The following is a 13,837-nucleotide window of genomic DNA, read 5'->3' on the forward strand; positions in this document are numbered from 1 at the left end:
ACACAATGGGCTTCCTCTCCGGTCTTTCCGATAAAATTCACAATCAGAATTTAGGGTTCCTTCACAAATCCTCTATAAATTTCAACCGAATCGCACCTTTAGAATTATCTTCCGTCCGTCCTGAGATTATCTCCTTCTTCTTTAACTTTAATTTCCGATTTGTTTTGATTTTCATTGTCTTCTCCTTCAATAGAAGCGAAATGCGTTTGATATCTTGAATCGTTTATTTTCTCTCTCTTTAAAAATTTCGATGAAATGGGTTGGTTATTCTGAATTGGCTCTATCATCGAGTCAGCAGCAGGCGCCGTTTTAATGGCGATCCGTCTGCCGCATGGAGCCGATATTTTGTTACCGGAGGAAGATCCTTGAAACTTAATAGTTTTAAGATACAATGCCCGGTCGACATTTTTTAAAATTTCTAATCCCATTATCTGCAATTAGGTCTTTGTAGGGTTTTTGAATTAGAGTTTGAATTGGCATTAAAATCAGACACGGGTGTTTGTTCATTAATCTTACAACAAACAACCTTTTGCACGGTGCCTATATTGAGCTACTGAACACGATTGGGGGAATCTATTATTGTTTTATATGGTATCCTTCAAATTTCAAGCAGCGAAATTCTGAATTCTTAGTAAATATGTTTTTGGTTTACATAAGCTGATTTGCAAATAGGGTTTTTGGTTTTTGGTTAGAATGTATTCAAACATTTAATAAGAAACCTTATCCTCTAATCTGCTAGAATCATTTGCTTGAACTATCTAACTCTGTGTTTGTTGTTTGTGTAGTCTCAGAAAACGCTTTTTCATTTGTTGGAACAATCCGGATGAGAGACTAATCGTGGGTTTCTTGCCTATCATCTGTCACGGTTGGCATAGGGATAATTCGTTTTCGTTATCACTGTTTCTTAATGTTTGATTTCATTTGGGCAAAGAAAAAACTGTGATGGTTTAAGAGTTCTGAAAAGCCTCAGTTGGCAAAGGTTTGAAATTTGATCTTTCATATCCTTTGTAACCATACTCTCTTTTTCCTCCTATTTCAAATCTCACTCTAATTTGTATTTAGAGCAAGAAGCCAATTCTTAATTAAATTTAATCCATATCCTTACGAAACCTTAATTTAACTTGCTCTTAAAAGCAATTAATTTAATTATATCTAAAAATAATTCAAGTCAATTTAGATAGAAAAAAAATCACAAACTTATACAATTGAGAAGTTGGTGCTACTTTAAACAAAACAAATGGGCAGTCTCACAATGCATGAAGTTGAAAGTATTAAATATTTTTTCTTATCGAGGAAAAAGGGATCATATTCTTTTGGAGCTGATATGAGAATAAATAAAATATGCAAATAAAATGGGTAATTTAATCATATTCGCAAAAAACGAACAAAATACCACTGGCATTCTCTGTTTAGAATGAGGAACATTAGTTTGCAAAACAGAGATATCTTTAGTGGAAGATAGAAATTTAAATTTCAAATTCTAACGATCCAGACTATCTGATGCATTTTCTCTTTAGAGTTCTGTTCACAAGGTCCAATCAATTTCATCTTCAAAATTTTATACTTTGCTGTGCTTCATAATTATATATAATCTAGTTTTGTACCTTAAAAACTGATGATCGCCTCCGATGCAAAGTAGTTACGGAAATAAATAAACTGCTCAATAAAATTGGAAAAATTGAATAACAGAAATGGAAGGTGTAACAGATGTTTACTATAGAGAAACGACCTCTTGATCAAAATCGAACATTGAGGATGTTTAGAAGCAAACGACCTTGATCAAAATCGAACATTGAGGATGTTTAGAAGCAACAATTACAGTCAAATGGGCAGAGCGGGGTGCCTCCAGCATCTGCATTGCCAAAACCCAATTCCTCTTCGGTATAAATTGCAAGTCCATCCCCAGTTTTCTTTCTTCGCCGCGATGGTGGGTCTCCAAAGCCATTTTTAGATTGAGCCTCATCCTTTTTCTTGTTCTTTGTCTTCTTCGGTCTGTCTTGTACATCTAGTTTTGGTTCCTCGGCCTTCGCAACTTCAGGCTTTTTCCTCTTCTTCCCAGCAAAAATTTCATCGATCTCACTGGGTTTCTTTACTGATGGGGGCTTTTCCTCTTTCACTACGGAATTGGGATTTTCACCTTTTACCACAGCATCGGACTTCTCCTGTTTCGTAGATGCATTCTCTGGCACCTTTTTAGGCGTTTTAGAAGATTTCTTCTTTGGCATTTATACAATAAGATTAGCTGCACGAAGGGTTCAAAATCTTAGATCTAATCCTAGAGCACCAGTCTCGATGCAACTTCTTCTTCTAAGACATCGATCTACAATATGTGCGTGCATGACTCTTGAAATTGAAAGCATAATTGGAAAATTAAACAACTTTATTTTGGGAACCCAGCTAAAAACAACCAATCAAATCATTCTAAAATGAAAACAAAAGTATACATTTAGAGGGAAAAAACTCTAATGGAGTACTTAACTATGTTTCTAAGAAAATAGACCTGGACCATAACGTCACTAGACTCATGCCATGCGTCCCAATGCAACATGAATTGGAAGACTAACTAATAAACCTAAAGTGATTGATCTATTACTAATCTGGTATTGTCGTCTAAGTGGAGTCTGGACAATTAACCCGTCTACAGTAAACTAGTCCAACTACTCGTCGTAGTAAACTCAGACTCGGTGGATCTACTAGAGGTATCAAACACTAAAACGTGGATTTGTGCAGTACATCAATTACGGGAAAACTGAATGATGTATCAGTTCTATTAAGTGGTGTAATTGCGTTCATATTTGGTTGAGGCCAAAATTATCATCAAACGAATCCAAACCTAGCATGGTTTACGGGTTATATATTCACTGAGCTCAAAAAATATCCAGCAACAAAATCAATTTGCTTTCAGTTTCCGAAAGTCTTCATCCAATCTTAAGAACATAATCCCATTTAGTGTCAAGCTTTTGGAGACCCAAACCACTGTAACATTTTCATTTCTCCCATGGTCATTACAAAATTTTCCCGAATTGATATCCATTCCAAAATTAGTTTCTTGACCTCAACGAACCACCCAATTCTAAGCACAAGGAAAATTCAAGGTTTATAACTCTAAAGTAACATTAGATAGTAAATTCAAAGACGAGATCGGAGCCTTGTAATAGACATTAAGCTAAAACTCCTCGGATTTGTGAATATAAAGCCCACCACGGAGTGGATAATCAATATCAGAGTTAAATGAGTCATGTGTAGCGGGAAGAATTCAGAAACTAGAAGGAAACACCGCACCTAGACTGACGTCGCAAAGCACCTGCTGGCCAACGGACTGGCTACTGTCCTGAGCGATGTCCGACGTCGTCTGAGTGGCGGCGACTGGAAGGTTCTGGGTGCGGCTGCAGGAGAGAAACACAGAGGATATAGAGAGTGCTGTGAGGTAGAGAACAAAAAAACTGAATGAACGAAAGCTATGCACCAAATCACGCAGAGGGAGAAAGAGAGAGAGAGAGAGAAAGAGACTGACCTGCCGTAGCCGGCGGCGTGTAGGCGTCGGAGAAAGCGGAGCAAGACCGTGTCGCTGATGGGCGCGAGAGGTCGGGAGGCGCGAAAGGTAGAGAGAGTGCGTAGGGAAATGTCGCCGCTGAGAAACGTTTTTCTCTTATTTCTTTTAACCTAACCCTAACGGGTGATGGCAACCTTACTAATTGGATGGTAATAAATTCATATTTTTCACTACCAATTATATATCTCTATCTCTCGATTCTTTTTATAACTTTTCTATAATTATTACCGACTCAACTCTTAATTTTTATCCTTATTAAAGTTACTTAAATCTCAAATTTTAGAATATGTTCTTAAAAGTTACTCAACATTATTCTTCTAAAGGTTTCAAATTGATCTTACGATTTTGTTCAATTCGATTTTTTAGAGGCCATTACTTAATCATTTTAGGTTCTATGCTCTTTGAACGTATTTTTTAGTCCTAATACTTGAAAAGAATAAATCATGTTTGTGTCTTTATTGATATGTGATTAATAAACCAATCGATTTGGACATACAACTTTTATGATAAGATGAGTATCATGTGACTATAGCTACTAAATAAGATGAAATTTGCTCACAAACAAGAATATTATCCTAACCACGTCTCTCATCAAATTTTTATTTTTTTTAAATATAGCAAAATAACTATGATAATAATATATTATTAAACTATTCCCTTAATTTCAATTTTAAGTTTAGTTTATAATATCTTTTGATTTTAAAATATTTATAAATATATAAACCATAGAATTTGATTTGATTTGAGTTTGAAAGTTGTTTGGAATAGAGTTATGAAATATAGAGATCTGTGATGTAAGAAGTTAATAAGACTTGAAATTGATGTTTGTAGCGATGGGATCTACAAACTCTCCGAATCAAATCAGCTGAAGGGTTGGATCAAAATTGGTAGAAGATAAAACTACGATTTTGAATAAGAATTTAGTTGATACGACTGCTGAATTGATTGGTGTTATAAACATGGTCTTCGTCTACATGCCCTCAAAGATAGAAAAGGAAACAGTAAATCCCCAATTTAAGTTCTGAAAGAATTAGCTCGACAAGACACCAAACGCTGATCTTTGTGTTCCAATTTTCGACGCTGAGTAACCATGGAAGCAATCGAAGTTGAGAGAGGAGGAAGTGGATACTCGCTGAAACCATCGAGATTAAACAACGAAGACATTCTCTTCTGCATAGATGTGAACCCTGAATCTTCCGTTGAGATCAAAACCACCGGCTCTAATGGACGACCCATCACCAGAATGGACTCTATTAAGCAAGCAATTCTTCTATTTGTCCACGCCAAACTCTCCATGAATCCTGACCATCGATTTGCTTTCACCACCATCGCCAAATCTGCCATTTGGGTAATCCCCCCCATCACCTATTTCTTGTTGATTTTGTTTTCTTCATTCAGAAATGTAGGTTTTGGATTACTGGATTTCTGTAATTTCTGTCTGTTTTTGGTATAAGGCTAATTTTAGTTTTTAGGGGAGTATATATTCTCTGCATCATTCTACTCATTTACCTAGATTGGGGAACTCGAATCCTATTTACCCGCCTGAACGTATAGAACAACTTCATGTGGTGTAGAGAAATAATGGATTGTCCCATGCTTGGGAACTCGTAGTTTAAATTCTTCTGCAGGTTTGAGTTTGTATGTAGCATGTACTGGAGATTATACCGAGTTCTTTCTTTTCCCCTGATCCAAACATCTTATTCTCGAGGGATTCTATTCCTCAAATGATCACTCCTCTGGCTTGGAAACTTTAAGTTTTTGTTTTGTGTGAACGTGATTAAGCTCTTAGGTCCCCATTTCTTGTTCAAGCTGTGGGGCAGAAAATGAGAAGGTCCGTTATTGGCTCATCTTGTTAGTCCAGATTTGAATAGAAGAATATAACAAAAACTTGCTGATCCAAATAGTATCTGATTTCCATCTAATAGTTGAAGTATATACCACAAACTTTCTGATCTAACCCGTCTCAATTTTGCATCTTTGATTTGAAGAAAATAACTTGACCGTGCTGATCCAACATTTTCCCTTCCACTTTGTTAACTCTTACTAAGAGTCATTGTTTTGATATCGTCCTTATAATGTTGATATGTGCTGATCCAGAACAAAACATGTGCTTCAGTATTAGAATTAGATTGTGAAAGGGTAACAATACTGATGATATTTTAAGGGGGGAAAAGAGAAGGAAATATCTCCAACTATCCACTTTCGGAGTCATTTTTCTTCTGAAGACATTTCTTGGGCGATGGAACTTGGAGATGAGCATGGTGATTCCGGTTGCTTGCAGCTGATTTCTCCTTAAATCGTTGTATCTTGAATTTCTTAACTATCGCACTCTATGGTCAACTGCTAACACACAGAAGAACTAATCTGGAACCCTCCCAAACCGAACCTTAGTTGTCTGCACTAACCACGCAAGAAAGATTGTGCTTTCACTTCGCTTCTATAGCTCCCATCACTCTTGCCCTTCACTGTTTGTCATTCATTTCTCTTTATATTTATTATCAGTCTTTTCTTATTATTAAACTAAAAAAATTATCTTCATGACTCAACATTTTGAAGGCAGAACTAGTAATTGGTTGAGGGCATTTAACTGAGTTATAAATTTATTGTTACTCTTGCACTCTTTATGACACGGTAAGTTGCTAAACCTCTGAATTGATGGAAATGTTATTCAAGCTTCTGCATAGGAGAGCCTGATTCTTTTGTAGCATTCTTGTTAAACGACATATCTGCCTCTAATCCAAAATTTTAATAAATGAAGCTCAAAAAGGAGTTTAGCAGTGACATTGCATCCGCAGAGGCTGCTGTCAGGGGACTTGGTGCTACTTCCCCTTGCAATCATGCTGATCTTACCAGTCTTTTCCGATTAGCTGCTCACGAATCAAGAAAATCAACCGCCCAGAATCGGATTCTACGACTGGTATTCTCATTATACCTATAATCCTAATCTGCCAAATCAGCTCAAATTTTTAGCCGTTATATGAATATAGAGTGAGCCTAGATTATCCCACCTTGAACCTCTAATGTTCCAATGTATGTTTGAAAGATTATGTGGATGCATCATAACCATTTGTTGCATTTAGATTCTTATTTATTGCAGATCATCGACACGGCCCCAACATCAATGGCCTGCAAACCAAAAACTCTTCACTTTTGATGTTATATACCTCCACGAGAAGCCTGGACCTGACAACTGCCCACAAGAGGTGTATGATGCCTTAGTTGATGCCCTTGATCATGTCAGCCAGTACGAAGGCTATATTTTCGAGAGTGGCCAGGGAGTTGCACGTGTTCTTTACCGTTGCATGTGTCTGTTGTTATCACACCCCCAGCAACGAATATCGCTAGATGATCTCGATATACCAAAGCCTCTTACAAAGAAATTGCCTCCCGCTGATTCCACCCCTCCAAACGAAGTTGTCCCTGTTACCAGCCAGTGAAACAACAATGGAAACGTGGATGTTGTTGTAGCTTAATGGTACCTCGCTTATTCATCTGTAGTCTGATTTTTTTTTTTTTTTTTAATGTACATAACATCAAGTCTACGACGAGAGAGACAGTGGTCTTATGGTATGATATTAATCTTTGTCATGTTCAGATTATTTGCTCCAAATGTCATATTTTGATTGATCATATTACTTGTTGTTGGTGCCATTTGGGTATTAGAAAGTTGACTTTCATTGTTGAGATCAGGGAAGAGATGAATATTTTTTTGTCTGATTTATAGATTCTAAAAGCTTGTTCTAGTAATTGATAGATTCCCACTTGGCAAACTGATTCAATTATTGCTGTGTTTTATAATTTCTTGAAAATGATAGAAATATCATTATAAAATTTATTGATATAAGTCAACTTTTGAATTTGGGGATATCTCTTTTTGTAATCTGATCAACCTTCAACCAGATAGGAAAAAGAAAAAGAAAAGCTCTCTGCTTATCCCAAAAGCTACACCGTTGCCCTTTCACATGAACATAAAGTTAAATCTCCTTATAACTTATGATCATAACCACCTCACTCTCTAATTGTAATTATTTATATTTTGATTACGATTTTGATAGAAACATAATTAGCCTTCTTATGAATCAAATTTGTGGCTGTATTTCTATTTTAAACTTTTGACTTTCGAAGTTGTATCATTCTTTTCGTTTTAGTTTTAAAATTTAAATGTCCTTTAAGTCCTTAAACTTTTCATAAATTTTATTTGGTTTTTGAACGGTGGATTTGTTTATTACAATTCCCAAGTCCTTACTTGGAAAATGTTTCTTAGAATTTCTAAGTCCTTATTGAAAATTAGTTTTGCTTCTCATGAATCAAATCCTCGGCATCCAAGTTGAACAAACATGCTTGTCCTTGTTTGTAGACACTCTACAACCTTCAAAGTCATACCTACTTTGACATTATCGATATAGCATAGAAGTAACTCTCTCTGTGCTTAGCTAAGCTAAATACTTATTTTCCATATTAATTTAGCCATCAGAATCAAAATGTGCTCAACTCAACATTACGTTCATACAAACATTCTTGTTTGTGTCAGTTCAAACGTTGCACCCAGACCCAAGGAACAGGTCAAAAGAACGCTCAAGGCCCGAGTTTCACATACCAATACTTTGGTAAAATATTTGGAAACAAATGTTTTGAACATAAATAAGAGATCCAATGTGTACCCAAAAAATGGTTGAAGAGATTTTAACCAAATTTACCTTCTATTATGAGATTCAATTAAAAATAAATAAAAAGTATAATGAATAATTAAATTTAAAAAAAAAAAAAATGGCGACGTAAGATGAGATGAGATCCCATTGTAGTGGGAAGGTGGGACCCGGAACCCCATCCACATACTTTGGTGGAATTTTCAATGGATCCACGTCATCTCCAATTTCAAGAGATTCTAGTCTTCATCTTCATCTTCATCTTCATCCGACGGTTCTCCTTTATCCAAGCAAGTGCCCTGGTGGGTCCCTTTTTCGAAGATTGTTTAATTTAAATTTGCAATGTCTTGTAAGTAATATTAATTAATTTAATTTATGTATTAATCGGTAATTATTTCATTATGAAAAATTGGCCCTTCATCTCTCCCACAATCACTCTTCTCCACAAGAAATTCCATTCCCTACTTTTCAAATTTCTCTCCCAAAATTTAAAAAATATAAAAGAGCAATAAATGATATTAATAATAACAATAATTTGTTTGCTTGGTCAACCATTCATTTCTTCACACTCTACAACTACTCAGCATATGAATTTACCTTATTATTAAATTGCAAACACACACACAAAAAAAAAAAAACTAATTTTTATCATGAATTTAGAAAACAAAAAAACTTTTTTAAAATGGGTTGAAAAGTACAATAGAATATATATTCATAAAAATGTTAGAATGAGATTGGAGAACTAAAACAAGTGCAATTGTTTACATTAAAAAAATTCAAGAAAATTACGGTCTCTAATCACTGTAAAATGAAATTTGTTATTATTTTCATTTAAAATCATCCCTATTTTGACATTTTAAGTTTAAGTAAACTAACCGTTGGATTAGTAATATAATTTTATTGGAGAATTCTCTTATAAGAATCAAGGAAAGATTTGTTTATTTTGGTAGTAGTTTAAAGGTTTTTTCAACTTCATGACAAAAACTTAAGATCGTCATACGGTATCAAATTATCTCACTACCTCATCATTTTACGTTTGAAATTTCATTCAAACTCGTTCGTAGAAAGTTAAGGATGATATATATAGTTAATTTTTAATTATTATGAACAAAGGGTTTTTTTTTTTTTTTTTTTTTGGGAATAAACAGCCAAAGATTTAAGATTTTTCTTCTCTATCTATTTTGCTGTGTGGGTTATTGCCTATTGGGTAGAGTGTTGAGATGGAAAAATTTTGTATATTCTTTGTTGGTTCCAATATAAATTAAGAATTACTCAAAGGGAAGTGAATTATTCTGAGTCAACGGGCAGCTTCTAAGACTATATAATATAACTAATTATTTTGCTAATCTGCCCATGTAGGACCCATTCAATTTATTGATTTAAACCCAAAGGACATTGTCATTTCTTCAAACTTCCCCACCACACACACCTTTGACAATGGGAATCTGTATATCCTCTGCATCTTCTCAGATTCGCCATGAAACCAACAAAGTTGGTAGTATTATTGAAGAAGATGATCATTATAAGTCATGTTATTCTGTATGCGGGATTCAGAAACTCGAATCCATTTGTTCTAAGCAAGGCAGCAAAGGAATCAATCAAGATGCTGCTTTTGCATATCAAGTAATTAATTATATATTTGTTTCTTTTAATATATACTTACGTATTTAGAATTATTAAATTTGTGTTTTGTTTTGTGAAGGAGTTTGGAGAAGTTGAAGAGAGTGATTTGTTTGGAGTTTTTGATGGGCATGGACAGAATGGTCATATTGTGAGCAATTTAGTGAAGAATAGATTGCCTTCGTTATTGCTTAGGGAGGTAACTGCTAAGTCAAGTTTGGTGAAGAGGAAGAGTTTCAATACATGGAAAGAAGCTTTTGAAACTTCCTTCAAGGTTATGGATAAAGAGATCAAACTTCAAGAGAATTTGGATGGCTCTTTCAGTGGATCAACCGCTGTTGTTATCGTCAAACAGGTAATGATTAAGATCCTGTCAGAGATGTTTAAATAATAATAATAGATTAAAGGGGAGATCATGATAATGAATGATATGTTGTTGAAAACAGGGAGATTATTTGGTGATTGGGAATCTGGGGGATTCAAGGGCGGTGATGGGGAGGATGAGGGACGATGGTGGAATCAAAGCAGTTCAATTAACTACAGATTTAAAGCCAGGATTGGCGAGTGAGGGCGAGCGAATAAGAAGATGTAAAGGGAGAGTCTTGGCGCTGAAAGATGAGGCTCATATACAAAGAGTGTGGCTCCCCAACGAAGACGCACCGGGGCTGGCTATGTCAAGAGCTTTTGGTGATTTTGCTCTTAAAGATTATGGCATTATCAATCTCCCCGATGTCTCCTTCCGCCCTCTCACTTCTCACGATCGCTTCATCGTTCTCGCCACTGATGGGGTAATTCTCTCTTCTTCTTCTTCTTCTTTTTGTCGATAATTATTCTCCAAGATTCCCGTAATTTAATAAACCAAAAGTTTGTGGTTTAATTTACTTCATCTCCAATTATATTTTTTAAAAAATTGTTTGACTTTTAATTTTAAATGTAATAAATCACTACTTTATTCATTTAAAGGAAGAAAGAGAGAACATATTCCATTTCATAGATTCTTTTTTAAATCAAATTAATTAGCGATTCGATTATTCTCAGATATGGGATGTGCTGAGCAACGACGAAGTAGCGTCCATCGTTTGGGCGGCGGAGAGCGAAGAAGCGGCGGCGAAAGCGGTGGTGGATGCGGCGGCAGAGGCTTGGAAACGCTACCCTTCTTCAAAACACGACGACTGCACCGTCATTTGCCACTTCTTACAAACCCCAAAACAATGAACGCCAAACTAAAGTAAGTAAGACTGTCGTTTTGCCATTTTCTCCGTCGTCGATCGGACAGGCCATGATTGGGGCCGGGAAGTAGGAATTCGAGACTGCCGGCTTTTATATTAGGGAAGGATGTTGAAATAAAATTGTTTTGGTTTTGTAGTAAATATATTTTGGGTCAGAAAGTTAAATCATAAAACAAAGTTATAAAGAAGAAGCATAACAAAATTTGATGTATGTGGGGGAGAAATATGGAAGAACAAAACAAAATATAAATTTATATTTACGATACTATGTTGTAATTATACCAATTTAAATTTTAAATTTTTGATATGTTCTAAAAGTAATACATGATAAGATGTTCAAAGTAATTATAATCAAATATAAATATATGTTTGAATTGGTTGGTTTAGAAAGAAAGTTTAGTAATTTAGTTTGATCCAACCAAATTCAGAGAGAACGTAAATTGATAGTAACAAAAGTTTAAGTATTAACGATTTAAATCTTTGTATATCTTTTTTCATTACTCACGTAAAAAATAAAGTTCGTCCTATGACAAGCTATGTGGGATGGATTGGTAATGACAATAAATTTTACGAGAAATTTTCGTGGAGTTAAATTTTACTTTGGGTGGTTTAGATCTCGTCATCCACATTTTTTCTATGACTTTGACAATTTCGATAAGAACGTCCGTACACCTTGAAGTACAATACATATTAATCATTTTTAAAATTGTTTTAAATTATTTGTGAGTTTGACCAACTTTTTGGTTTAAATATTTAACAGCGGTATTTTTAAATATAGTAAAACTTTTAAAATATCACAAAAAAATGGAAAGTTTGACTTTTTATGATGTTTTTGTAAAGTTTTTATTGATTCTGTTAATATATATATATATATATAAAAAGTTAATGATTATATGTATGAGTGTTATAGATTATTGATAATTTCGTTCTAGAATTTCTAAACTATCTATAATCTTCTTATAATATTTTAGGAGCATTTGGAGCAATGGATATTTATTATGATCTTAGGTCATTATAGTTAAGCTATGATGGTTTATAATTTGAATGGTGGATTATTTTACTTTGGATTATAAACATGTATTTGAAGTGTAAATTATTTTAACTTAAGAAAAATAGTAAACATTATCTCACATAATATAAAAACGATGAATTTTATATAATAATTAAAACTATAATATATAATAAACACCGTAACAAAACAAGATATACTATTTTGGTTTTTTTATCTTTCTATTATGAAACAATTGTACTAAAAAAACAAAAATATAGGTGAAATACTAAAAACAATTTCATCAATGACACACAATTCAATTCAATTAAGACATATATATGTTGTTGATGTGTGATGTTAAGTGATTTGAGATGAAAAAAAAATATATATAATCTCAATGTTGTGTTGTACATGATCCAACAACTCGCTTCAAGAATATCAATGTCAAAGTTGAGTAAGGTCATGTTAAATACCTATTGTAATTTAGGGTGTATGTACCCTTATGTATACTCTTGAGGAGCACTATATATTAATTTTAGAGGGAATATAATGTCAAGGTTAGACATCTAACTTAATTTAACTATAGGTAAAATTTATTACCTATTTGGAGGTCGGGTTGCTCCTTGAGTTGGCTATTGATCTTTGGAACAAGCCCTTACCTGTTTTGACAATAGGTATATATCAAACCTTGTGTCACGCAACAAATTGGCCTTTGAGTCAACTAAGTTAGCTTATGTAGCACACGCCATCAACCAATATGTCAAAATTCAAATATCTACCACAATCTTCGATGAACTCTTAAAATAAAAGGCATCATCATTTTCTTTTTTTTGTATATAAAATGCTTAGAAATAAAAATGACTTTTTGGAAGAAAATTTTTTCCTAGCAAATCCAAACATTTTCCAATATACAACTTGTCTCATGGATCATGTCAAAATTTGAAGAATACAAGACAAATATCAATAATAAAATTAAACTATATAGTAAGGCAATAAATATTCCCAACATTCCTTTACAACTATTTATATATATACGTGCGCGCGCGCATCTCAAGCATCACCTATCTTTGTGCATTTCATCAAATTGTAAAATTATAATTTATCATAGTACAAATTTTGAATTTTTTTTTTATAAAATACTTTAATATATATTTTATGTGAGTGATGAAGAAGGATGCAAAAAGGTGAGTGATGTTTGAGATACGACTTCATATTACCGTCTAATATAAAACCCTATTTTAGTATTGCGAACTTCTTAACAAAAATTGAAAACATATCCCGTAGATGCTAAACAATATAATATTGGTATACCTATACACACAAAATGACTAATTTGCAATACCAACAATAATAAAATAGTAAAAAGCAACGTAAGCCCTAATTTTCTTTTTAATAAAGAAACCCTAATATAAATGTCAAAGATAGATTATATTATTTAACTTTATAAACTACTATTACTCCACATACTATATAGTAACCAAAAGCTATTATAATAATTAAAAAAAAAAGAGGGTAAAGAAATTGAATTTAAATTGGAAAATATGTTAATCTTAATTTCTACAAACTAACTCAAAAGAGAAAGTGGGCACCGTGGTTAAATAATTAACCACGGTTAACTCTCGAAAGCGGACCCAAACCCAAGCTCCAAATGGGCCGTCGCACCCACCCGAAACAAAACAAACCACATTTATTTTCGAAAATAATATTAGTAATAAAAAACTTGACGGCGTTGAAGATTCCGTTTGACGTCAAAAAAGGCCGTGAGAAAGGAAAGAAAAAAGGGTTAGGAAAACCAAAA

General features: G+C 33.8%; 3 protein-coding genes and 1 long non-coding RNA gene across 4 annotated transcripts; 3 read left to right on the plus strand and 1 right to left on the minus strand.

Moving 5' to 3' along the window:
- Positions 1 to 12: 12 nt before the first annotated feature.
- Positions 13 to 1,014, plus strand: LOC103493645 (uncharacterized). Its single transcript, XR_538487.3, has 2 exons — positions 13 to 591; positions 786 to 1,014. It is a non-coding gene; the product is annotated as an uncharacterized LOC103493645 (long non-coding RNA).
- A 788-nt stretch (positions 1,015 to 1,802) lies between these two features.
- LOC127150293 (uncharacterized protein C6G9.01c) lies at positions 1,803 to 2,225 on the minus strand. Its single transcript, XM_051087697.1, has one exon. The coding sequence runs from the start codon at positions 2,223 to 2,225 to the stop codon at positions 1,803 to 1,805; it is 423 nt and encodes a 140-aa protein (XP_050943654.1).
- A 2,057-nt stretch (positions 2,226 to 4,282) lies between these two features.
- LOC103493644 (uncharacterized) lies at positions 4,283 to 7,183 on the plus strand. The gene is made up of 3 exons (XM_008454481.3): positions 4,283 to 4,901; positions 6,312 to 6,470; positions 6,634 to 7,183. Exons 1-3 carry the CDS (start codon positions 4,644 to 4,646, stop codon positions 6,988 to 6,990), a joined length of 774 nt encoding a protein of 257 aa, XP_008452703.1. The 5' UTR covers positions 4,283 to 4,643; the 3' UTR covers positions 6,991 to 7,183.
- Positions 7,184 to 9,618: 2,435 nt separating this feature from the next.
- LOC103493643 (probable protein phosphatase 2C 72) lies at positions 9,619 to 11,365 on the plus strand. The gene is made up of 4 exons (XM_008454479.3): positions 9,619 to 9,822; positions 9,902 to 10,174; positions 10,266 to 10,607; positions 10,858 to 11,365. Exons 1-4 carry the CDS (start codon positions 9,637 to 9,639, stop codon positions 11,032 to 11,034), a joined length of 978 nt encoding a protein of 325 aa, XP_008452701.1. The 5' UTR covers positions 9,619 to 9,636; the 3' UTR covers positions 11,035 to 11,365.
- The last annotated feature ends 2,472 nt before the right edge of the window (positions 11,366 to 13,837 follow it).

Source organism: Cucumis melo, chromosome 7 (genome assembly GCF_025177605.1).
Source record: "Cucumis melo cultivar AY chromosome 7, USDA_Cmelo_AY_1.0, whole genome shotgun sequence".
NCBI classification, from domain to species: domain Eukaryota; kingdom Viridiplantae; phylum Streptophyta; class Magnoliopsida; order Cucurbitales; family Cucurbitaceae; genus Cucumis; species Cucumis melo.

Coding starts and splice junctions, on each gene's coding strand:
- LOC103493644 (XM_008454481.3), top strand. CDS start 4,644: ATGGAAGCAATCGAAGTTGAGAGAGGAGGAAGTGGATACTCGCTGAAA. Junction 4,902..6,311: donor TCGCCAAATCTGCCATTTGG/GTAATCCCCCCC, acceptor TAATAAATGAAG/CTCAAAAAGGAGTTTAGCAG. Junction 6,471..6,633: donor AGAATCGGATTCTACGACTG/GTATTCTCATTA, acceptor TGTTGCATTTAG/ATTCTTATTTATTGCAGATC.
- LOC127150293 (XM_051087697.1), bottom strand. CDS start 2,225: ATGCCAAAGAAGAAATCTTCTAAAACGCCTAAAAAGGTGCCAGAGAAT.
- LOC103493643 (XM_008454479.3), top strand. CDS start 9,637: ATGGGAATCTGTATATCCTCTGCATCTTCTCAGATTCGCCATGAAACC. Junction 9,823..9,901: donor ATGCTGCTTTTGCATATCAA/GTAATTAATTAT, acceptor TGTTTTGTGAAG/GAGTTTGGAGAAGTTGAAGA. Junction 10,175..10,265: donor CTGTTGTTATCGTCAAACAG/GTAATGATTAAG, acceptor TGTTGAAAACAG/GGAGATTATTTGGTGATTGG.